The sequence below is a fragment of the Pseudonaja textilis genome, chromosome 1 (genome assembly GCF_049901715.1).
Source record: "Pseudonaja textilis isolate UNSWEBS1 chromosome 1, rPseTex1.2, whole genome shotgun sequence".
NCBI lineage: Eukaryota > Metazoa > Chordata > Lepidosauria > Squamata > Elapidae > Pseudonaja > Pseudonaja textilis.
The window spans coordinates 5,316,156-5,339,719 of NC_141990.1; the positions used below are offsets into that span (position 1 = coordinate 5,316,156).

At 44.8% G+C, this 23,564-nt stretch overlaps 1 protein-coding gene across 2 annotated transcripts in view; it reads left to right on the top strand.

Moving 5' to 3' along the window:
* GDPD1 (glycerophosphodiester phosphodiesterase domain containing 1) overlaps window positions 1-23,564 on the top strand; it is a 52,280-nt gene that overhangs the window by 3,261 nt on the left and 25,455 nt on the right. For both annotated transcript variants that reach the window (XM_026710267.2, XM_026710265.2), the window contains exon 2: window positions 15,126-15,168. In XM_026710267.2, coding sequence (XP_026566052.2) covers window positions 15,126-15,168 — 43 coding nt within the window. The remainder of the gene's footprint in view (window positions 1-15,125; window positions 15,169-23,564) is intronic.

Genomic DNA, 23,564 nt, shown 5'->3' on the forward strand with positions numbered 1-23,564 from the left:
AAAACAAACGTGCCTGACCCTTCCCACTCTCACCCACCCTCTTTAAGGCTCCGCTCATGATGGAGTGGCTTGTCAAATCCTCCATTTGGGGGTGTGTGTGTGTGTGTGTGGAATAAAAGATCCGCAATCGCTCCCTACACCTTTGCCTTTCAAATCTCCCCAAGGTGCTTATTGTAGGTTAGCGAGCTGGGGAAGGAAGGAAGGAAGGAAAAAAAGAAAGAAAGCAGCGGGGTGGGAAACCAGAATAAAGGAGGGTTTCCTGTATGGGTTTTCCAGATGGCAGAGAAAAGGACTTTGAGGTTAGACAGTCTTCTGTTCAGATAAATAGGATGCTAAGAAAAAAAAAAGCAGGTGTGATTTTGGCAAAGCCGTTCTCTTTCTCTCTCTCTCTCTTCCCTCCATCTCTCACCCCCTTAGTGTCTCTCTCTCTCTCTCTCTCTCTCTCTCTCTCTCTCTCTCTCTCTCTCTCTCTCGTCTCTAAGGTACATCTCTGTCTCTCACTCCATATCTATCTATGTATCTATCAGTATCATCTCTATCTAAGGTATCATGCCTCTCTGTCTCCATTCATATCTATCTTTATCGTCTGTCTTATTATCTGTCTGTCTATATCTATATGTATCTCTCTCCCTCTTTCCCTCTTTCTCTCTCTGGTATCATCCCTCTCTCCTTGCAATTCAATTTTAACCTTGAAGTCTGTCCTATACTACGTCCCTGCACCCCTCCCCACTCCAAGGGGTGGAGATTATTTCCTCTTCGCGTCCAGAGTCCTCCTCCCTAGCAAGCAATCGGCAACCGGATATTTTAATGAGCAGGGAGAACAATTTGCACGTATGTCACCCTGCAAATGTAAGTGACATGTTGCTGTCATCTTACAGCAGGTAATTACGGTATGACTCTCGTCTGTTTTATGGCATATACTTAGCTTTGTCCTTCCTGTGGTCCCTAAAAACAGCTCTATTTCCCGAAACTCGTCCTTTCTCCTCCTTGTCCCCCTTCCACTGGTAGCGCTTGCTGTTTTTGCCTGCTAACCACGAAGCCCGTCTGCTTCTCCGTCACCTGTCCCGATGCAGAGACCTGTCCCATGAGGTTTTTAACTGAAGTGGTTGTTTCTTTTTTTTTTAAAAAAATCTCCCTTTAAAAGTTGTTTTCCTTGTTTGACGTCTTCCTGAAATCTCTTTTTCTTCCTCTTTCCATGTTCCTAAGCTGGTCAGTCAAGCTATTTGTCTTCGGGAGAGCCATTTGCAACCTGTTATTGAAAGATTGCAACCTCTTGGTTAGTCCAGCTTTGCAAACTGGTGTTTTTATGCATAATTTCTCCCTGTGTTTGTTCTCGCTCTCTTTTCCTTTTTCTTTTTCTTTTTCCTTCCTTTCTCCCTCCTTCCTTTCTTTCTTTTTCTTTTTCCTTCCTTTCTCCTTCCCTCCCTTCTTTCTTTTTCTTTTTTCTTCCTTTCTCCCTCCCTCCTTCTCTTTCCCTCTCTTCTCTTCCTCCCTCCTATCTTTCTTTCTTTCTTTCTTTCTTTCTTTCTTTCTTTCTTTCTTTCTTCTCTTTCTTTCTTTCTTTCTTTCTTTCTTTCTTTCTTTCTTTCTTTCTTTCTTTCTTTCTTTCTTTCTTTCTTTCCCTTCTCTTCCTCCCTTCTTTCTCCTTCTCTTTTTTTTCCTTCTTTTTCTTTCCCTCTTTCTCTTTGTTCCTCCCTCCCTTTCTTTCTCTCTTCTTTCTTTCTTTTCTTCTTTCCTTCCTTCCTACCATCCTTCTCTCTCTCTCTCTCTCCACAACTCATCAGCTTACAGCAATAAAACCCAGAGGCTGTGTGCAAATGTTTGTGTGTCATTCTGAGTCTCGTACTTTGCTCTGTTAAGCAGGTACTTAAACTGGGTTGTGCCTCTGCAGTTATGCATCCGAGAGGCTGTTCTTTAAAAGCATGTCCTTCCTTCTAAAACTACAGCATACAACTTTCCTTCCCCCTTCTTTCTTCCCAGCTGTGTCCCTGCTGGCAGACCCTCCTTAATACTAGAAGTAAAAAAGTTCAAATAAACTCCAGAGATCTGCCTTACAGGGGAGGAAAAGGAGCAGCTGGATTTTCCAAACAATAAAACGTATAGCACATAAAACCCATCTTTTCTGTATTGCCCTCCCCTTTCCCTCTCTCCCCCGCAAGCCCTTCTCCCTAATGGTACAATTATATTATCCCGTTTTTTAAATAATTGGTCGGCTGGGTAATTGCATCCATCCATCCAAGCAGTGTATGTGTGTGTGTGTGTAAAAGTCGGGCCTCGTTCCCCCCCAAAGATTTCTAATCGATGAGGCTTGTAAACAACCCAGGAGCTTTTAAACAAAGAGAAGGGGGCCAGACACACAATCACACAGTCTCTGTAGCCTTTGCCAAATCCATTAGCATTGGCTTCAGGAATAGCCCTGTTTGTGTAGCATCCTTTCTCAGGGGCACAGCGTGAACTTCCCAAGGCCTGCGAGGTTTGCCTGGACAAACACACACACACACACACACACACACAAACACACACACACACACGGGAAGTGGAGACCTTGAACTGACATCCGATGTTCTCCCTTGTTGTGATTCCTCAGTGTTGCAAGGGTGCTTCTTGCAAAAGGCAACTGGACTCTCTTTGGTTTGGTTTGGTTTTGTTGGAAAAGGTTTCGCTTCTCATCCAAGAAGAACTGAAGAAGCTCCTTGGATGAGAAGCGAGGCATTTTCCAAAGGGGGTGGGGGGGCGAACCCCCCAAGCAAGTCCAGTTGCCTTTTGGAAAAAAAAATACCTACGGGACAACCATGGCCTATTTAATCAATCAGAATAGGAGCTGAAAGGGACTTGGGGAGGTCTTCTACTCCAGGGGTCGCCAACCTTTCGGACCTCAGGGACCACCAAACTCCTAATTTTAAATCCCAGGGACCATTAACCTGTTCTCTGTGGGTGTGGCCTAATTTGTGGATGTGGCTTGGTGGACATGTGACTGGCTGGGCATGGCTTGTATGTAAATATTATAAATATTTATATAAATATTGAATTTTTTTATATATTAAAAAAAAGAGCAACTTTTACCCAAAAATCAGGCGAAGCAGACAGGCAGATTGAGTTGCTCACAGAATCATTCAGTGATCTATCTATCTGCCATCGGCTAGCTCAGTCTGTCACATAAAATTCGCTTGCCATGAGTCTGCACTGAAGAATAGAACCTTCAGTGCTAACCAAGGGTGGGATTCAAAATTTTTTTAACAACCGGTTCTGTGGGTGTGGTTTAGGTGGTGGACATGGCTTGGTAGTCATGTTATTGGCTGGGCGTGGCCAACTCAATATCACTCACATTGAGGCATGCATCTCCTCGCCTGGCCTCTCATGACTGTGGGGATGCTGCAACAGTCGTAAGTGTGAAAAACGGTCATAAGTCACTTTTTTCAGTGCCATTGTAACTTTGAATACAAGCAAAGTATCAGCAAAGTATCAGCAAAGGAGAGAAAAAACTTCAGAGATGTGTTCCTGAGACAGGAAGTCTAGTCCTGCCAAGAATGTAATAAGGGTTAACGGAGAGGCAGTTTCTGTAAGCAACCCCAGAATGTTTCCTTCCTGCCTTCCTTACAGGATTAGGCCAGTAATTTCTTCTAACAACCAGTTCTCCGAACTGCTTAGAATGTTAACAACCGGTTCTAGCAAATAGGTGCGAACTGATAGAATCCCACCCCTGGTCCAAAGGTAGGTTCAACTGGGCTTAAAAGCAGAGCCGAAAATCTAAAGACTAGCTGGAAAGAAAGAAATGCAATCATGTCCTGCTTTCTAGCTAATCTAAATCTCCCGGCCCAGCAGAGCAGCTGATTGTTGGAAAAAGATAAAATAGCAATTTAGCAGGCAAATTTGCCAGATAAGGAGTGAGTGGGCGGGGAGGGTTCCCGCGGGTCATGTGGGTGGCGCAGCCTTGTGTTTCTGCGCAGCCTGGATTAATTGCTTTGGGGTGGTGGTGCTCTGGGGGTGAGATTTCTCTGCGGCCCACCAAAATTTTCTCGCGGACCGCTGTTCTAATCCAACCTCCTGCTCCAAGCAGAAAACCCCTAGGTATACCATTTCAGATAGGTGGGTTGTCCAGTCTTTTCTGAAAAGCGATGAAGCACCCACAACTTCTAAAGCAGGGGTCACCAACCTTTCAGCCCTCAGGGACCACTAAATTCATAATTTTAAATCCCGCAGACAAGTGGCCCCCAACCTTTTTTGTGCCACAGCCTGGTACCGGCATCATAAAATGATCCGTGGCCCGGTACCGGCATCAGCACGCATGACAAGGCAAGGCGAGCCGAGCGACCGGCCAGCCAGCCGTCCCCCGCTTCTCCCCGCCACCTTCAACTCCTCCTTTGTACCTTTGTCGATGGGCTTCGCTTCGGGACGGCTTCGGGACGGTCGCTCGGCTCTCCTTGCCTTGGGTCCTGAAAGAATCCTCGCGCCTTAGTTTCGTTCGAAGCCGCCTGCCCCCCTTCGATGAAACTAAGGCGCGAGGATTCCTTCAGGACCCAAACGCCGCTTTCCAACCGGAAAAGCTCACTCGGAAGCACTTTCTCATCAAACAAGATGGCGGCACCCAGCGAACCGGCGGCCCAGTAGGAAATGTTCCACGGACCGGTACCGCTCCACAGCCCGGTGGTTGGGGACCCCTGCCGCATACCACTAATATGAACTGCCTAACAACCGGCTGGGTGGGCATGGCTAGTTTGTCATGTAACTGGGTGGGCGTGGCCAACTCTGTGTCAATCAAGGTCGAGGGTCCCCTTGCCGGCCTCTACTCGCCCCTCCCTTCCCAGCCACTCCCTTCCTTCCCTGCCCTACATGGGCTCCTTCCGGTCCCAAACAGGAAGTAGTTGTTGGAGCTAAGCAGCCCCCCAGCCCCCCACCGCGAGAAAGAGTTGGCCAAACAGCTGCTCAGTTCCACTTGGATCTGACCGAGAAGGAGGCTCAGCAGAAGCACCTCACTGAGGACTAGGAGCATAGGCTTTCCAAGCAGAGGGAAGACCTGCGGGAGAGCAATGCCAGGTACCAGCGCCTGGAGGCACAGCAGGCTGAGATGGTCAGCTAGTTCCAGGCCATGATGCAGTCCCACTGGCTCTTTGCCACCAGTGGCCCTTCCCTCCAGCCTTCACCCAAGGCCCCACACCAGGAGGCTGAAGCAGACCCCCAAATGGGAATTTCCAGGGGGCCCCGTCTGATCCATACAAAAAGACCCCGAAGGCAGACACGCTCTGCAGCAACATTGCACATATCCGGCCCCAGGGCGCCGTAGTTTGAGGACCCCTGATTTAGTGCAATGTAAAAAATGCAAATAATTTCTCTGTGAGTTGTCTGTGTATGCATGAAGGGAGGCTCAACCAATCTCACTGTACACATGCTGTACTCTGACAATAAAGGTAATAATAAATTTGGTAAGTTCCCCTTCTATTCCCTCATCTAAGTCTTTTTATGAAGATACTGAAGAATACCGGGCCTAAGACGGAGCCTTGTAGTACCTCAGTACTTTTTTCCATTTGGATGTAAAACCATCAAGGACTACTCGTTGAGTAGGGTTTTTCAGCCAGCTTCGTAATCCATCTGATGGCGATGCTATTTATCCCGCATTTTTCTAGCTTACTAAGTAGGTTGTGGTCTATTTTGTTGAATGCCTTGCAGAAGTCTTAAGTAATACTATGTTCACAGCATTTCATCTGGTCTGCTAATTTAGTCACTTTGTAACCTGGATGATTGCGGATCTCCACAAAGGTTTCTCCCTGTGCAATTCTTACTGAGAGGTGTGGCAGACAACCTTTCAACCCCCCCACCCCCAACAGACTGTTCTGACCGAGGCTTCACAAAATCACGAAGCAGACTCCTTGTCCCAACAAAACCCCTGTTTATTTGGCTAATATGAATTTCTATCATTCGCATCCAGCAAAGTCCCTGCAAACATTCCTTCAAGGGTGAATTGCAACCACAGACCTTATCAGGCTTGGAGAGCTGCCAGGCCGATAGCTTCCAAGCGCAAAGCTGTACAAGAAAATACTTAGCAAGGAGTCTCTGTGAGGCACAAACTCAGATAAGCAAACCTTCATAATAATAAGCAAACTAATTGTCTCCTGCAAACACCCCTCCCCTTTTGCTCCTATTTATTCCCTATGGAAGGGGCCATTCAGTGTCCACTTATGCCTTTTCTTCTGAGTCAATCCCTGTTCCTTAACTGTTCCCTTCTCCTGGCAGTTCTGTGCATGCACACATTGGGAACAGGCTCCAGCTGTTCTTCTTCCCCACTGATCTCTGACTCCGAAGGCAGCTGATAACTGTTGGATGGCCCTGGCCCCATCTCTGACTCCGATGCAGAGCCCTCATCAGAGCCTTCCCCAGACTCCAGGACTGGCCCATGTTCCTCCCCAACCTCCTCACTGTCCGAGTCTGCCACCAGCTCGGCTGGCTGCTGGCGGGCCACAACACTGACTAGGGGGATGAGAGAAAAGATTGCGGGATCTCCAAGCACCGATGTTTTGCCAGGAGGATCCAGATGGGTCAATTTGTCACATCGTTGGTGGTCATCATGCTGACCCAGCAATGTCAACCTTCATCTCCTGCCTGGCAACTCCAAACGTTCCTTTCTTTACCTGTACAGGTGATTAGGCCCTTCCTGGTTTTACAGGTAGTCCTCGACTACCGACCACAATTGGGCCCAAAATTTCTGCTGCCAAACCAGACAGTTGTCAAATGAGTTTTGCCCCATTTTGCAACCTTTCTTGCCACCGTTGTTAAGTGAATCCCTGCAGTTGTTAAATTAGTGGTTGTTAAGTGGCTTCGCCTTGGACTTTCCTTGTCAAAAGGTCGCAAAAGGGGACCGCATGACCGCGGGACATTGCAGCTGTCATAAATGTGAGCCAATCGCCAGAACACCTGAATTTTGATCACGTGACCATGAGGATGCCGCAACGGTCATCGGTGTGAAAAACAGTCATAAGTCTCCTTTTTTCAAGTGCCATTGCAACTTCGAATGGTCACTGAATGAGCTGTTGTTAAGTTGAGGATTAGCTGTATTTGATTTTGGGAAACGCCGCGTCTCCATCTGGTTCGTATTTTGGGATGGGAGACAACAAGGCGATCCTGGGGCCGGCAGGCTAACCCAGAAGTCTGAAAACTATCTTGCAAGGTGGCAAGAAATACAGAATGCAAGCTATTATTATTACCGTTATTGTCAGAGTACAACATGTGTACAATGAGATTGGCTGAGACTCCTTCGTGTACCCACACCCACAACTCACAGTGAGGACAGAAGTCCCTAACTCAGTCCCAATCTTATTACACCATGTGACCTTGTTGCACAACGCGCCGGCCCTGCAAGTCTTATACTATTGTTGACATGAAGTTATTTCTCGTTCAGAAGTCTGACAGCCCACGGGTAGAAACCGTTCTTCAGCCTGAACAGTTTCTACCTGTGGGCTGTCAGACTTCTGAACGGCTTGGGTTGGGTTGGAAAACACCCCTCTTTTTTGCAGCGGACAACTTGGTGCAGTCAACTTGCTGTGGCCAACACGCCGCGCGGGTCAGCTCCCTGCAGGAGAATTCAACCATTCAACTCAAGCGTTTGACATAGTTTGACGAATAATTTTTTTTAATTTTCATCCTTCACATTTCATTCCATCCCTCCATTTGCATCCTCTCTCAAACGATTCCATCCCATCATTTCTTCGATGTTTGCGTAACTCTCGGCGGCCTGTCCCACAATGACTTTGACCACAATGAGTGGTCCCCAGTGAGTTTTCCTAGACCCTTTTTAGAATAGAATAGAATAAAACAACAGAATTGGAAGGGAGTAGAGTACAATAGAATCTTTATTTAGAATTAGAATAGAATTTAGAATTAGGAACAGAATAGAATAGAATAGAATAGAATAGAATAGAATAGAATAGAATAGAATAGAATAGAATAACAGAATTGGAAGGGAGTAGAGTACAGTACAGTACAGTAGAATATTTATTAACAATTAGAATGGAACGGAATAAAATAGAATTTATTGACAATAGAATAGAATAGAATAGAATAGAATAGAATAGAATAGAATAGAATAGAATAGAATCTACTGAGAATGGAACGGAATAGTATAGAATCATTATTGAGAAGAGAAGAGAAGAGAATCTATTGAAAACGGAACAGAATGGAATGGAACGGAACAGAATAGAATAGAATAGAATCATTATTGAGACTAGATGAGAAGAGAATCTATTGAGAACAGAACAGAATGGAATGGAATACAATACAATACCATTATTTAATAGAATAGAATTGTTATTGAGAATAGAAGAGAATAGAATCTATTGAGAACGGAACGGAATAGAACAGAATAGAATAGAATAGAATCATTGAGAATAGAATAGAATAGAATAGAATAGAATAGAATAGAATAGAATAGAATAGAATAGAATAGAATGGAATGGAAATAGAATAGAATAGAATAGAATAGAATAGAATAACCGAATTGGGAGTAGAGTACAGTAGAATCTTTATTTAGAATTAGAATAGAATGGAATGGAATAGAAATAGAATAGAATAACAGAATTGGAAGGGAGTAGAGTACAGTAGAATCTTTATTTAGAATTAGAATAGAATAGAATCTATTCAGAACGGAACGGAACAGAATAGAATAGAATATTGAGAATAGAATAGATTAGAATTGTTACTGAGAATAGAGTAGAATCTTTATTGAGAATGGGAGAATAAAATAGATTAGAATAGAATCTTTATTTAGAATAGAATCGTTGAGAATAGAATAGAATAGAAGGCACCTTGGAGGTCTTCTAGTCCAGCCCCTGCTTAAACAGGAAATCGTATACCACTTCAGAACAAATGGTTGTCCAATCTCTTCTTAAAAACTGTAGACAAGCCGTTTCCCCTGGTTAATTGTTCTCACTGTCAGGCAATTCTTCCTTAATTCTAGGTTGCTTCTCCTCTTTTTAATCTCCATCCATTCCTTCTTGTCCTGCCCTCAGGTGCTTCCCCCCCCCGTCCCCCCTCCCCGTTCCCTCAACTCCACGTAGGGAAGAAAAAGAAGGAGGTGAAAAGACCAAGGGAAAAAAATCCGAATATTAAAGCGTTCCATCTTCGTTTCTGCTGCTTACATGAAGTTGGGACGAGAGACAAACATTGCGTTTTCTTGTTTCTACTCATTAGCCTGGCCGTTTTCTAGGGAAGAAGGAGTTGGCTTGTGGTAGAGGGAAGGGAGCAAATGTCCCCTCTACTAATGAACATAATGCCCCTTGTAATCCTGGAGTATCTCTCCCTGACATCCGTAGGTTGAGCTGCCATTCAGCACCACCACTTGCTGTTGGTTGAATGCAGCCATCAAATGTTCCCTGGGGCTTAGCATTCAATTCAGGTTTCTACGGGATGCGTCACCTTGGTTCTCAGTTTACAAGCCTCGGATAGAATTCGCTCATCTATTATTTGTACGGGCCTGGAAGTCCTCAACTTACGACTGCCATAGGCACCAAAATGTCTGTCGCTAAGCTAAGCGAGTCACGTTCACATTTGTTGGGATGGGGGGGGCAGGTTTGTTAAGTGAACCGCGGCAGTTAAGTGGATTGTGGGTTTTTTTTAAGCGAGTTCGGCTCCCCGCCCCCCCATGGCTTCGCTTGTGAGGTCTCAAACGGTGATCCCTGCAATTGTCACAAATACAGGTAGTCCTCAACTTACAACCATTTGCTTAGTGACCGATCAAAGTTACAACAGCGCTGAAAAAAGTGACTTAGGACTGCTTTTCACAGTTATCATCTTTGCAGCTTCCCCGTGGTCACATGATCAAAATTCAGACGCTTGGCAGCTGACTCATATTTATGGCGGTTGAAGTGTCCCAGGGGTCACGTGATTTCCCCCTTTTGCGACCTTCCAACCAGCAAAGCCCACGGGGAAGCTAGATTCACTTAACGTCTGTGTGACCAACTCCACAACTACAGGGATTCACTTAACAACTGCGGCAGGAAAGGTCGTAAAACGGGTTAAAATTCACCTAACAAATGTGTCGCTTGACAGTATAAAGCTTGGGCTCGATTGTCGTTGTAAGTGGAGGACTACATGTACATGCCAGTTGCCACGGGCCTGAATTTTAATCATGTAACTCCCAGAGAACGTGAGAGGACTGGTTGTGAGTTGTGCTTTTTGCAGCGCCGTGTAATTTTGAATAATTGCTAAGGGAGTGGTTTTAAAGTGGAAGAGTACCTGTGTCTCCGCACAGGTAGGCAAATGTTTATAAATCAAGGACTATATCTCTGCTTGAAGGATGAGGTGGAAGCAGAAATTATAAAGCCAGATTGGTCTTCCCTAGGTGAAGGACGCAGTGTGTCATGCCCCTGTTGGAGTCTTAACTCCGAGGGAGAGATGGAACAGCTGACAGGGAGTGGGAGTGTGGCTCCGGTGGTTGTGGAGGAAACTGGGGAAGGGCACAAGCCAGATGAGCATTCAGAGGAAGACCCAGGCCCATCCCCTCTTCATCCCAGGGCATGCAGGGAGGAGTGGATAAGGGAGAAACGTGAGTGGCATGGTCTAAGGGGGAGGAAGGGGCCCTGATCCCCTTAAATGGGCTGCAGCTGGGAGGACTGGTTAAAAGGACAAACCGCATGGCAAAAGTGCTGGAAGCAAAGCGTGCATTCTTGTTGGAGCTTATCTGTGTTTTGGCTTCCTCTCAACGGTGGTTGCTGCGTTATCTGGTAGAAGTCTGCAATTGATCATCCTTGCCTGCCCGTAGTAATTCCTTCAGTGTAGTTTGTTTTGTTTTGTTTTTATTTTGAATTAACTTTACTTTGGGTGTGGACTGCATTTACTCCCTCCGTAAACTGTTTCCTTTAAGAGTTTGATATCCTGCCAAGGATAATTGCACTTTGGGGCCAAGTTGGAGGCATTAAAGGGACTTCCTTCTATTTCTGTGACTTGGCTATTTTTGTGTCACGCCCTGGCTCGTCCCACGTTGGCTCAGTGACTAAGACGCCGAGCTTGTCGATCAGAAAAGTCGGCGGCTCGAATGCCTAGCCCCCTGTAACAGAGTGAGCTGCAGTTACTGGTCCCAGCTTCTGTCAACCTAGCCGTTCGACAGCATGTAAGAAAAACGCAAGTAGAAAAATAGGGACCACTTCGATGGGAAGGGAACAGCGTTCTGTGCATCTTTGGATGTTTAGTCATGCCGGCCACATGACCACGGAGACGTCTTCGGACAGCGCTGGCTCTTTGGCTTTGTAACGGAGAAGAGCACACTGCCCCCTAGAGCTGGAAATGACTGGCACGGATGTGTGAAGGGAAGCTTTAGGTGAAGGACAAAGCTTCTTCCCCCATCCCACACAGAACAGTAAATATCTGTCATCCCAGTCGTTGGTTGTCCCCGAGGTGCTTTTTCAAGAGGCAACTGGACTTTTTCTTTGGAGAGGTTTTATTTCTCATCCAAGAAGCATCTTCCGCGCGGACTGAACCCCCAGACATAAACTGAGCAGCGTGGTGTACACAGTACAGCACAGTGAGCCACGAGTAGATCTGTACGTTGGGGAAACCAAACAACCACTTCGCAAGTGCATGGCCAAACATAGAAGAAAAAAAAAACCCCCAAGATTCAGTAGTCCATCTGCATTTAAAAGACAAAGGCCACACTTGACAGACAGCAAAGTCCACATTTTGGACAGAGGGGACTGCTGGTTTGAAAGAAGGATCTCAAAGAGGCCATCTATGTCCAAATTGAACACCCCTCTGTCAACAGAGAGGGAGGGGTACGATATCATCTGTCTCCGGCCTACAACACGGTCCTTTCAGCAGTTCCAAGAAGGCTCCACACCCATTTGCACCACTCAGGTGACCCTAAGGACACAGAGAAACCTCCAAGTGGCCTCAACGACTCTCTATAAAGGATTCAGATGACCAGCTGTCTGCTAGGAGTATAAATCCTTCCTTTCCCCACCATCCAGTCAGAGCCGAAAAAGCTCCTTGGATGAGAAGCGAAACGTCTTCAAAGCAAAACCAGAAAGTCCAGTTGCCTCTTGAAAAAAAAGCACCTTTGGGATTAGTTACTTCTGATAGGCAGCCTCGTCTTCAGACAGGGGCTTTTGCTTTTAGCTGTCTGAAACAGGGATTATTGGACTGAAATGTTGGCGTGTGGGGAAGGTACCAGGCTAAAAACCAGGAGATGGTGAGTTCTAGTCCTGCCTTGTGCATGAAAGCAATGGGGTGACTTTTAATCAATCGCCAGGAGAGGGTGAGTTCTAGTCCTACATCAGGCAGGAAAATGGTAGGGCCACTTTGGGCAAAATCACCAGGAGTCGGTGAGTTCTGATCTCCCACTTAGGCATGAATGCCAACTGGGTGGCCTTGGTCCAGTCACTTTCTCTCAGCCCACCTCACAGGGTTGTTGTGAGGAAAATAGGAGAAGGAAGGTGTGTTGGATTTGTTCTCTGCCTTCAGGTAGTTGTAAAAAATAAGGAAGGGAAGGAAAGGAACAGGAAAGGAAGGGAACAGGGAGGAAGGATGGAGGAAGGAAACAGGAAGTGAGGGAGGAAACAGGAAAGAAGGGAGGAGAGTGCGGAGGAAGGAAGGAGAGAGGAAGGAAGGAGAGTGAGAAGGAAGGAAAGAAGGAAATGGAGGAAGGAAGGAAACAGGGAGGAAGGAAGAAAAGTGAGAAGGAAAGAAGGAAACGGAGGAAGGAAGGAAACAGGAAGGAAGGGGATTGAGAAGGAAGGAAACGGGGAGGAAGGATAGAAGGAAACTGGGAGGAAGGAGGAAGGAAGGTGAGTGAGAAGGAAGGAAGGAAATGGAGGAAGGATGGAAGGAAGGAAACAGGAAGTGAGGAAGGAAACAGGGAGGAAGGGAGGAAACAGGAAGGAGACTGCGGAGGAAGGAAGAAGAGTAAAGGAAGGAAACAGGTAGGAAGGAAGGAGAGTGAGAAGGAAACGGAGGAAGGAAGGAAGGAAGGATACAGGAAAGAAGGAGAGTGAGAAGGAACGCAAGAAATGAAGGAAGGAAACAGGAAGAGTGAGAAGGAAGGAAAAAGGGAGGAAGGAAGGAAAGAGGAAGGGAGTGAGAAGGAAGGAAACAGAAGGAAGGAGAGAGAAAAGGAAGGAAGGAAGGGAACAGGGAGGAAGGATGGAAGGAAGGAAACAGGGAGGAAGGAGAGTGCAGAGGAAGGGAGGAAACAGGAAGGAAGGAGAGTGAGAAGGAAGGAAGGAGAGAGGAAGGGAAGGAGGGAGCAAAACCTGAAGAAACGTTCACGGAGAAACATTCTCCATCTCCAAAACCAGTAGGACCCATAAGTCACCCAACAAGCTTGACTGGAAGGAAATTCAGAACAGGCCAAGAAAGGACGGGTGTCCACTGAATTTCTCCTCAGGGATCTCCCACGCCTGGGGCTTCACCGCGACTGAAAAGTAGGCCTCTTTGCTGCCGTGCCCATTGCGTTATAATTTTTCCTTTCCTCACAAGCCTGGTGTACCAGGAAAGGATTGAAGGGGAAATCCTCACACACGAGCCACACCCAGGTCTGCGTAACAACAGGGAGAGAAACACAACAGGAACACTCGAGAGTCACTATCTCTGTCAAGCTGAAAAAGGTCCAAGAAGGCCACCCCAAAAGGTGCTTTTCCAAAAGGCAACTGGAGTTTGTTTTTCCTTGAAGACATTTCGCTTCTCATCCAAGGAGCTTCTTCCGTTCAGTTCACAGTCAGAACTGAAGAAGCAGCTTGGATGAGAAGCGAAACAACTTCAAGGAAAAACCGAGTCCGGTTGCCTTTTAAAAAAGCACTTTTGGGACTACCGTGATCTGGAGGACTGAGAATCGCCATAGACACACAAGGAGGCCATTGGTCAACTCTGGGATTTTTTTAAAAAAATTGTGTCTTAAAGGTGCCAGAAGAACACAAGGTTCTTACAACCAAGACACTATTTAAAAGGGATAAAAATCCAGAAAAATCCTGCAATTCTAACAAATTAAGTAAGGGCTTTCTTTTAAACGAGACCCCATTTTATGTCCTTCCTTGCCACAATTGTGAAGCGAATCGCTCCAGTTGTTGAGTGAACCGTGCAGTCCTTAAGTGAGTTTATCGTTATTCATCTCACAGTCAGCCAGATGTTCGGACTGGGTTTGACGTTTTTGTCTACCTATCAAGTCCTTACCCAGGACCTGAGAGAGGGCAAATCTGGATGTTTGACGGTGTTACAGATATCGCTGCAGAATGGAAGCTGTGCCAAGCAAAGCTGCCTTCTGCAATTGAACGATGGCAAATTTGTCAATGCCACTGATGGTGTTCAAGTGGTGCTGCAGTTGTTTTGGGACTGCACCCAAGGCACCTATTACTGTTGGTACCACCCTTGCTTGTATTTGCCATAGTTGTTCTATTTCTATTTGTAAGTCTTTTGTATTTTGTTACCTTCTCCAGTTCTTTCTCTTCTCCTTTGCTGTCTCCAAGCACTGCCACATCCACTACCCAGACATTTTTGTCTTTCTTATCAACAACTGTTAAATCCGTGGGTGTTACGTGGCAGGTGCCTGCCTGTCTGGATTCTGAAACGCCAGATCAATTTAACTGCTTCATTTTCTAAGACTTTTTCTACTTTATGGTCCCACCAGTTCTTGCTTACAGGCAAATGATATTTCTTGCAGATCTTGCAATGCACCATTGTTGCCACTTTGTCATGCCGCTGCTTGTAGTCAGTTTGTGCAATCTTCTTGCAGCAGCTTACCAGGTGGTTGGTCCACTGTTTCTTCAGCTTCTTGGACCACCTGGTAGTGGACGTCCTAGTAAGCGACTGCAAAAAGATTGCACAAACTGACTACAAGCAGCGGCATGACAAAGTGGCAACAATGGTACATTGGAAGATTTGCTGTTGTTGTTGCTGTTGAATCCAGCTTTGATTTTGACTTTGCTTGTCCAAAGCTGGCTCAGAAGGTTGCAAAATACGTATGTCATAAATGCATGCTTGTTACCCAGCGCTCAAATTTTGACCACGGGATGTTTGCAATGGAGGGAAAAACTATAAGTCACTTTTTTTTCTGCAACCTTGTAACTTCAAACAGTCAGGAAATGGATGGTTGTAAGTCAAGGAGTATCTGTAAAAGCCAAGTCTTACTATTACCAATTTTTTTCCTTCCACAGGTGCAGGAGAGAATCTCGAGAATACCATGGCAGCATTTCGTCAGTGAGTATAAAGCTTGACTTTTCTTTTCTTTTTTAAAAGAAATTATTTTTATAACAAAAACAACAACAAATAAAACCATCTTTCGGTTCAACAGTGTATCGGTTGGGTACATATATCTTGCGCACATAATAGTATAATACATTTCTTACTTGCTTATATTTATAACCTATCTAATCAACATTTTATATCATTTTGGACAATTTTTGTTTTATCAATAACCTTATACTTATTATTTTTCAAGAATATATTTCGTCCTTATTAAATTATATTCATTTTCTTACTCATTCAATATCAATCAATTATAATATGTTATTATTAAATATTCCCACATATTTCACTTTCTTACTTTTCTGGATCATATGTGGTGGACATGCCTTGATGCTAAAAGATATTGGACTAGAATACACACGTGGTTGGAAAAAAATGATAAAACAACATATAGATATAAAACCGGAGATATTTTTATTGGGAATTTTTTGGCTGAAGATTATAACAGAGAGATCACATATTTGATTATCAATGTATTAACAGCAGCTAGAATTGTATTTGCACAAAACTGGGAAAATGAGAAAATTCCGACAGAGGAGGAAACAATTAAGGAAATAATGGAATGTGCAGAAATGAGTAGATTGACAATAGTAATTAGAGAACAGGAAGGAGAAGTACTGTAAGATTTGGAATTTATTTTATGAATGGTTAGACGGAAGAATAAGAAACTGAAATATGTGGGGAAAAGCCTGACTTTTCAAAACAGTTCGAGGCGCTTAGCACAAAATTTCTCACACCTGCCCCAATCCCGATCTTTTAGAAAGGAAAAGCCTTTGACTCCGTTTGGTTAAACAAAGGGCTCTTTTACTAAGGATATGGGTTGCAGTCAATTTAAGGCTGCTCTGAAATCTCCCGCGCTCGCTCGATACAAGTGAGTCCTTGGCTTGCAATCGCAAATTGAGGCCACAATTGACGTTGTTAGGTAAGAAATTGGTTTGCCCCATTTTACAACTTTCCTTGCCACTTGCGTTAAGTGAATCATTGCCGTTGTTAAACCAGGCAGGGGTAGGATGCTGCCGGTGTAACAACTGGCCCACTAACCGTGCACATGCGCACCAGATGTGCAATGAGTGTGCGTGCACAGCTTTTTGAAATTACTTATCTTTAATGTTACTTTCAGGATTCCGGCAGTTTACCCCCATTTAAATCATGAGTCCCAAGCCAGACTTCCAAAACTTCAAAAGGATTTATTGGAACAATTAATCAGTGAAACAACTTGCCTCCTAGGAGTTGTGAATTCTCCAACACTGGGTGTTTTTAAGAAGAGATTGGACAACCATTTGTCTGAAATAGTATAAGGTTTCCTCCTTGAGCAGGGGGTTGGACTAGAAGACCTCTTAGGCCCCTTCCAACTGTTTATTCTATTCTATTTCTATTGTATTTTGAATTTTATTTCTATTCTATTATTCATCAAGATTCTATTCTGTTCTACTCTACTCTACTCTACCCTACCCTACTCTAATCTAATCTAATCTAATCTACTCTAAGCAATTCCTTCAGAAAGAGATTTTCTTCTCCATGGCCAGAATGTCAACTCATAAAATATTTCTCTGGGTTTGTAGAGTTGCCAGCAGAAAGGGGAGCGGGGAGCAGTGCACCAGCTTGCAAAACTAAAACTGCATTCCATAAATGTTTTCATAGATAGTTTCTAGGCTATCAAAGTTTCTGCCTCCGTAAAATTCTAACTGGAGAGTATGATTGATGACTCTTGGCTATGGATGTGTCCCATGGGAGAATATGAATTATGATACACCCAGGGGGTGGGGGTGGGGGGGAACCGAGCCAAGGGTGACAGTGAATGATGTGTCTCAGAGTCGGCTACACCCAGGTAGCATTGGCATGTTTGCTCCTAGTAAATCTTTAAGCTTTGAAAATCCAGCTAGTGACTCATGATTTAAATGGGGGTAATTACCAGAGCCCTGACACAGAGTTGACTTGTACCCTGTTTCCTTCCTTCGTTCCTAGTCCCCACTTCGTGCCCTAGGTGGTGAATGCAATTTTCATCCTGTTGTGGAAAGGTTTTTTTTTTTTCCTGTTTATGGCAAGAGAAAAGTAGCCTGCAGGTTACAACTTGCCTAGAAATCATTAATTTAAGATCAACATCTCCGTAGAGTAGCTTAAGAGAGAAGATTAATTTTGTTTCGGGGACAAAAACACTTTTTTTCTCTCTTGGTGCACCTGACCTCTTGGCTGTGTTTTTTTTCTGGTTTAGAAGTCCTAATAACTTGCCGTTGGTTTTACGCAGTTGTAATATTTTGCAAGAATAGGAACACTCTAGGAATAATCCTCAGATTTAAACAGCAGATAAATCCCTGGGCTCTGTAACCAAACCTGCTATGAATGCGGACAGCGAGATGAGTAGCATAAACATTTCAGAAACGAAGCCACAGAGAAATAAATAAATATGAATGCCATTAGTACAGGTACTCCTCGAATTACAAGTTTAGTGGTGGTTCAAAGTTACAGCGGCACTGATAAAAGTGACCGGTGACTGTTTTTCACACTTAATGACTGTTGCAGCGGCCCCGTGGTCACATGATCAAAATTCAGAGGCTTGGCATGCTTATGACTGCAGCTGTGTCTCGAGGTCATGTGATCTTCTTTTCCGAGCTTGACAACGCAAAGTCAGTGTGAAATCCAGGTTCATTTAGATCAGGGGTAGGGAAACTTGGCTCTTCTGTCACTTATGGACTTCAACTCCCAGAATTCCTGAGTGAGCCATAAAGGTTCCCATCCCTGGCCTACTGCTTTTCATTCGTGGAAATCAATTTTTGACTTGAATGGGACTGTCCTACATATGTATATTAAACAGTCTTATTCAAGTCAAAAATTGATTTCCACAACTGAAAAACAGTAGGCCAGGATGGGAACCTTTATGGCTCACTCAGGAATTCTGGGAGTTGAAGTCCATAAGTGACAGAAGAGCCAAGTTTCCCACCCCTGATTTAGATGCTTGGCAACTGACTCATATTTACAACGGATGGAATGTCCCGGGGGTGTGTCACGTGATCCCCTTTTGCAACCTTCTGACAAATGTTCCCTGGTGCTTACCCGTTTCCCGAAAATATGACCTACCCCTTAAAGTAAGTCCTAGCTTGATTTTTACATGTGCTCCCAATATAAGCCCTACCCCCAAAATAAGCCCTAATTAAGATCTCTCCCACTCCGGAGTGAGTGGGTAAAAAATTAAGCTGGGGTGGGGATGGGAAGGTGGAGCCTCACTCCTATTTACCTTTGGACAGTTGTAGCCAGGCCTCGCACCTCCTGACACGTGCCTTGCCGGCCCATTTCTTCTGCGGCTGTCAAGGCTTTCCTGAAGGCCTCTGGAGCTGATAACAAAGCTCTGGATAGATCCTGATCTCTGTTATCGGCTGCAGAGGCCTTCAGGAAAGCCTTGCCGAGTACAGAAGTTCCTGAAGGCCTCTGACAGCGAAAAGGAGGCCCAGGGCAATGCACACAAGTGAGGTTAATCAGTGGATGACATCCCCCCCGAAAATAAGGCCTGCTGCCTTTATTTGGTGGCAAAAAAATATAAGACAGGGTCTTATTTTGGGGGAAATATGGTAGTATTCAATTCAAGTTTCTACAGCATGCATCACCTTGGTTCTCAGTTTACAAACCTCGGTTAGAATTCGCTTATCTATTATTTGTATGGGCTGGAAGTCCTTGACTTACGACCGCAGTTGACACCAGAATGTCCATGGGTAAGCAAAGCCGTTGTTAAGTGAGTCGTGTTCAATTCTGTGTCCTTTTCTTTTCTTTTTTTGCCACGTTTGTTAAGGGAACCTCTGCAGTCGTTAAATAAACTGTGGTTTGTTTTTTTTAAGCGACTTTGGCTTCCCTCCATTGACTTCGCTTGTGAGAAGGTCACGATGGGTGATCCCTGCATTTGTTGTCATAAATACAGATAGTCCTCAGCTTAACAATGTTTAGTGACCGTTCAAAGTTACAACACTGACAAAAAAAGTGACTTATAACCATTTTTCATAGTTACAGTCTTTGCAGCATCTCTGTGGTCACTTGGTCAAAATTTGGATGCGTTGGCAACTGACTCATATTTACAACGGTTGAAGTGTCCCCCGGGGTCACGCGATTCCCTTTTGCGACCTTCCAACAAGCAAAGACAATGAGGGGGAAGCCAGATTCACTTAACAACCATGTTGTCATACTCCTGTCGGAACCTGAATCCGAGGAGGAAGACGGACAGCTGACAGGGAGCAGGAGCGTGGCTCCATTGGCTGCGGAGGAAACGGGGGAAGGGCAAAGTCTGGCTGGGCAGAGCAGGGGAGAGGTAGAACAAGGGAGAGGGAGTTCAGAAGAAGACCCAGGCCCACCACCCTCTTCATCTGAGGGCATACAGGAAAGAACGGAGAAGAGAGCAACGTGGCTTATGGGGGAGGAAAGGGCCCTAATTCCCTTCACTAGGTGCACCTGGGAAGAGAGTTTAAAAGAGAGGCAACTGAGAGCTGTGTTTGACAGGAACAAACATGAGTTTATCTTGTGTTGAGTGCGGTTATCTGAGTTCCCGGCATCCAGACTGGCCTATTTCTCTTCTGGAACTCCTTATCTTGCCCTGTCGGATTAACTACCTCATCTTGCCTTGATTGGACTTATAAAGTTTTCTCTTGACCACGTTTGGGACTTGATTCTCTGCCGCCAAAGTCTCTTCCTGGGAGAGTTTTTTTTCTCCAGCCCAGAAGGTAACCAGGACCTCGGAAACAAAGCTTAGAGCTAATAAAGGGACTCCTACTTATGATCTAGCCGTGTTGCTTTTGGGCCACGCCCCTTTGGGTCATCACCTGTGTAACACACTTAACAACTGCAACGATTCATTTCACCACGGTGGCAAGAAAGGTCATACAACGGGGCGAAACTGACCGAACAGCCACCTCGCATCTGCGGAATGAACATCAACACGGTTGTCTAGATTAGGAGCAGGGTGGGTGGAACACAGAAAGAATTTTCCTGGGCTGTGTTTCTTCAACCTCCTCTGCAATTACTCAAGGAGCAGGCCCCCTGAGTGACACTTATGCAAAGTGCCACAGGTGTTGGCAGAGTGAGTAACGCTTGTATAAATAGAAGGCGCGTGTGCTCTTCCTAGGCCCTTCCAAAGGCGAAGGATCCTGGCAGACTTTGTCCCTGGAGGTACTTTGCTCCACTTAAAACGTTCCACCCCCTTTTTAAATTTTCAGCTTTCACATTATGTTTTAATATTTAATGGGCCATCACCCCAGAATCCATCTGGGAAGGAAATGATTCTTTCAAAAATACGATAAACACACAAGTCAGTGTGCCAGACACAACCTTTCTGGCTTCATATACTGCAAGAGAGATTCAATCCAGATATACAGCTGAGCCCAAAGTTTTTTTTTGTTACCAAGCGAGACATTTATTCAGTGAATTTCATCTCATTTTATGACATTTCTTGCTGCGGATACTAAGGGAATCGCTGCAGTTGGTCAGTTAGTCAGTTAGTAACTCGGTTGTTAAAGGAATCTGGCTTCCCTAAGCAGTAGGGACAATTAACCAGTGGAACAGCTTGCCACCAGAAGTTGTGGATTCTCCATCAATGGAGGTTTTTGTTGTGGTTAGCCGGCAGCAGGTACGGATGGCTGAGGAGATCGAGGACTCAGATGAGGGGCCAGGACCATCAGGGAGTGGACTGCTGCCTTCAGAGATTGTGGGGGCTGGCAGCAGCGATGAGGAGGTTCCCGAGGAGCCTGTGCCAAGTGCATGTGCGCGCAGGGCTCCTCGTAGGAAAGAGCAGCTGCAGCAGCACGGGCGACTCGGGAGTAAGGCTGCAAGGTAATGGCCCCTCCTTCAAGAAGATAAAAGCCAGCTGTGAATCGGACGTTCTTTGCAGGAAGCAAAGACGCTTTGGAACTCGAGCCTCGTGGACATTGCAGTATCTTTAGTTGGTATTTGAAGACTCTTGTGTTGTAAAATATTTCTAGGTAACCTTATCCGTTATTCTTGGCAACCTTGCACAGTTTTGGCGAGGCTCGTGCTTGTCAGAGTTAATTTAGTGTGCAGCAGCCTTTTAACCGGAGATTCATAAGCGTCATTAAAAGTTTTCTGTTCCCTTTGGTTCGTGTTTGTTTTACTGGAAAAAGGTTTGGGTCAGAACAGTTTTTAATAAAAGACTGGACAGCCATTTGCCTGGCTTCCCCATTGGCTTTGCTTGTCAAAAGTTTGCAAAAGGGGATCATAGGACCTTGGGGCACTGTGACTGTCATGAAAAATGAGTCAGTTGCCCAATGTATGAATTTTGATAACCACGGCAGTGCTGCATCGGTCACAAGTGTGAAAATAAGTCACTTTTCTCAGAGCCACTGTAACTTTTGAAGAGTTCCTAAACAAACTGTTGTAAGTCAAGGGCAATCAATCAGAATACAACTGGAAGGGACCATCAAGATCTTCTAGTCCAACCCCCTTGCTCGAGCAGGAGAACCCTATACCAGGGGTCTTCACATTTGACTTGTGGACTTCAACTCCCAGAATTCCTCCTCCAGTTGTGTTAGCTCGGGGATTCTGGGAGTTGAAGTCCACAAGACTTAAACTTGCCCTATACCATTCCGGGCAAATGGCTGTCCAGTCTCTTCTTAAAAACATCCTGTGTTGGAGAACCCACGACAAGAGATTGGTAGCAAATCTCTTCCACTGGTTAATTGTCCCTACTGCTTAGGCAGGAAACTCTACACCACTTCAGGCAAATGGTTGTCTAATGTTTTCTTAAAATCTTTCGGTGTTGGAGAATTTTGAGGTAATTCTTCTCATTTGAGGAGAATGAGCGCATACAGGGAGACGTACTTGAGAGAAGTGTTTGAATAATGCACACACAGTACACAGATACACTGTACAGTAAATGTAGGTTTTTACTTCCAGAAAGGTTTAAGCAAAGTCCAAAATAGGCAATCCAAAGTCATTCACAGGTAAAATCAGTCAGTTTTCAATCCAGGGATAATCCAAATATCAAAGTCCAGTGTCAAAACAGTTCAGTAACAGACTTACATTAAATCCAGTAATATCAGTCAATTAGAAGAAATGGAGCAACGGCAATGCTTTCCAACAGAAGGAAACAGAGATACTCAGACACGCACTCTTCTGAGACTAAGACTAAACAACCAGGTTTCTGGCTCCATCTTATGGCCCTTTGAGAAACCACACCCAATTGCATGCTCTTGCATTCCCTTAAAGAGACAGTATTAAAATGGTTATCCTGGTTTATATATTTCTAACTCAAATAGCTGTTAGGTGTCTTATATTCCTAACGGAGAACCCACAACTTCTGGAGACAAGTTGTTCCACTGGTGAATTGTTCTCACTATCTGGAAATTTCTCCTTAGTTCTGGGTTGCTTCTCTCCTTGATGATTCTCCATCCATTTTTTTCTTGTCCTGCCTTCTGATGCTTTTGGAAAATAAAATTGTTGTAAGTTGAGAACTACCTGTAGAATAGAGAGTCCGTTGGAGTCTTAGAATCAAGGTCAGAAGTTGTCAAAGCTTGTTCCTCCTGTTCCAATTATGACCCACCAAACCGGCCTGTTGCCATGAACGGAATACCAGAGTTGGAAGCGACCTTGGAGTCTAACTTCTAGTCTAGTAATTCTCTTTTTTTTTTTGTTCAACACGGTAGATAAAATATATCTATTGGCAGTTGAACTCCTGAGAGAGATTGCCTTCATCTTCTACAAACCAGAGTCTTATTCTTCAGATTCTCTACGGATAGAATATCAGAATAGAGCTAGAAGGGACCTTAGAGGTCTTCTAGTCCAACCCCCTGCTCAAGCAAGAGATCCTATACAATTTCAGACAAGTGGTTGTCCAACGTCTTCTTCAAAACCTCCAGTGATGGAGCATTCACAACTTCTGGAGGCAACTTGTTCCACTGATTATTATTAATTGTTCTAAATTTCTCCTTAGTTCCAGGTTGCTTGTCTCCTTGACTGGTTTCCACCTGTTGCTTCTTGTCCTTCTGGTGCTTTGGAGAATAGCTTGACTCCCTCTTCTTTGGGGCAGCCCCTCAAATACTGGAAGGCTGCTATCATGTCCCCTCTTGGTCCTTCTTTTCATTAAACTAGAGATACCCAATTCCTGCAATTGTCCTTCGTGTATTTATCCTCCAGTCCCTTAATCTTTGTTGCTCTTCTTTGCACTCTTTCTAAACTATTTTTTTTATAACATAGAGCCCTTTTTTTTACACCTTTAACATGTTTTTTATAATATAGGGAGCCAAAACTGGATCTAATATTCCAAGTGTGGCCTTACCAAGGCTTTATAAAGCATCCCTAACGCTTCACGTGATCTGGATTCTGTCCCTCTGTTCATGCAGCCTAGGAGTCCAAGTGCA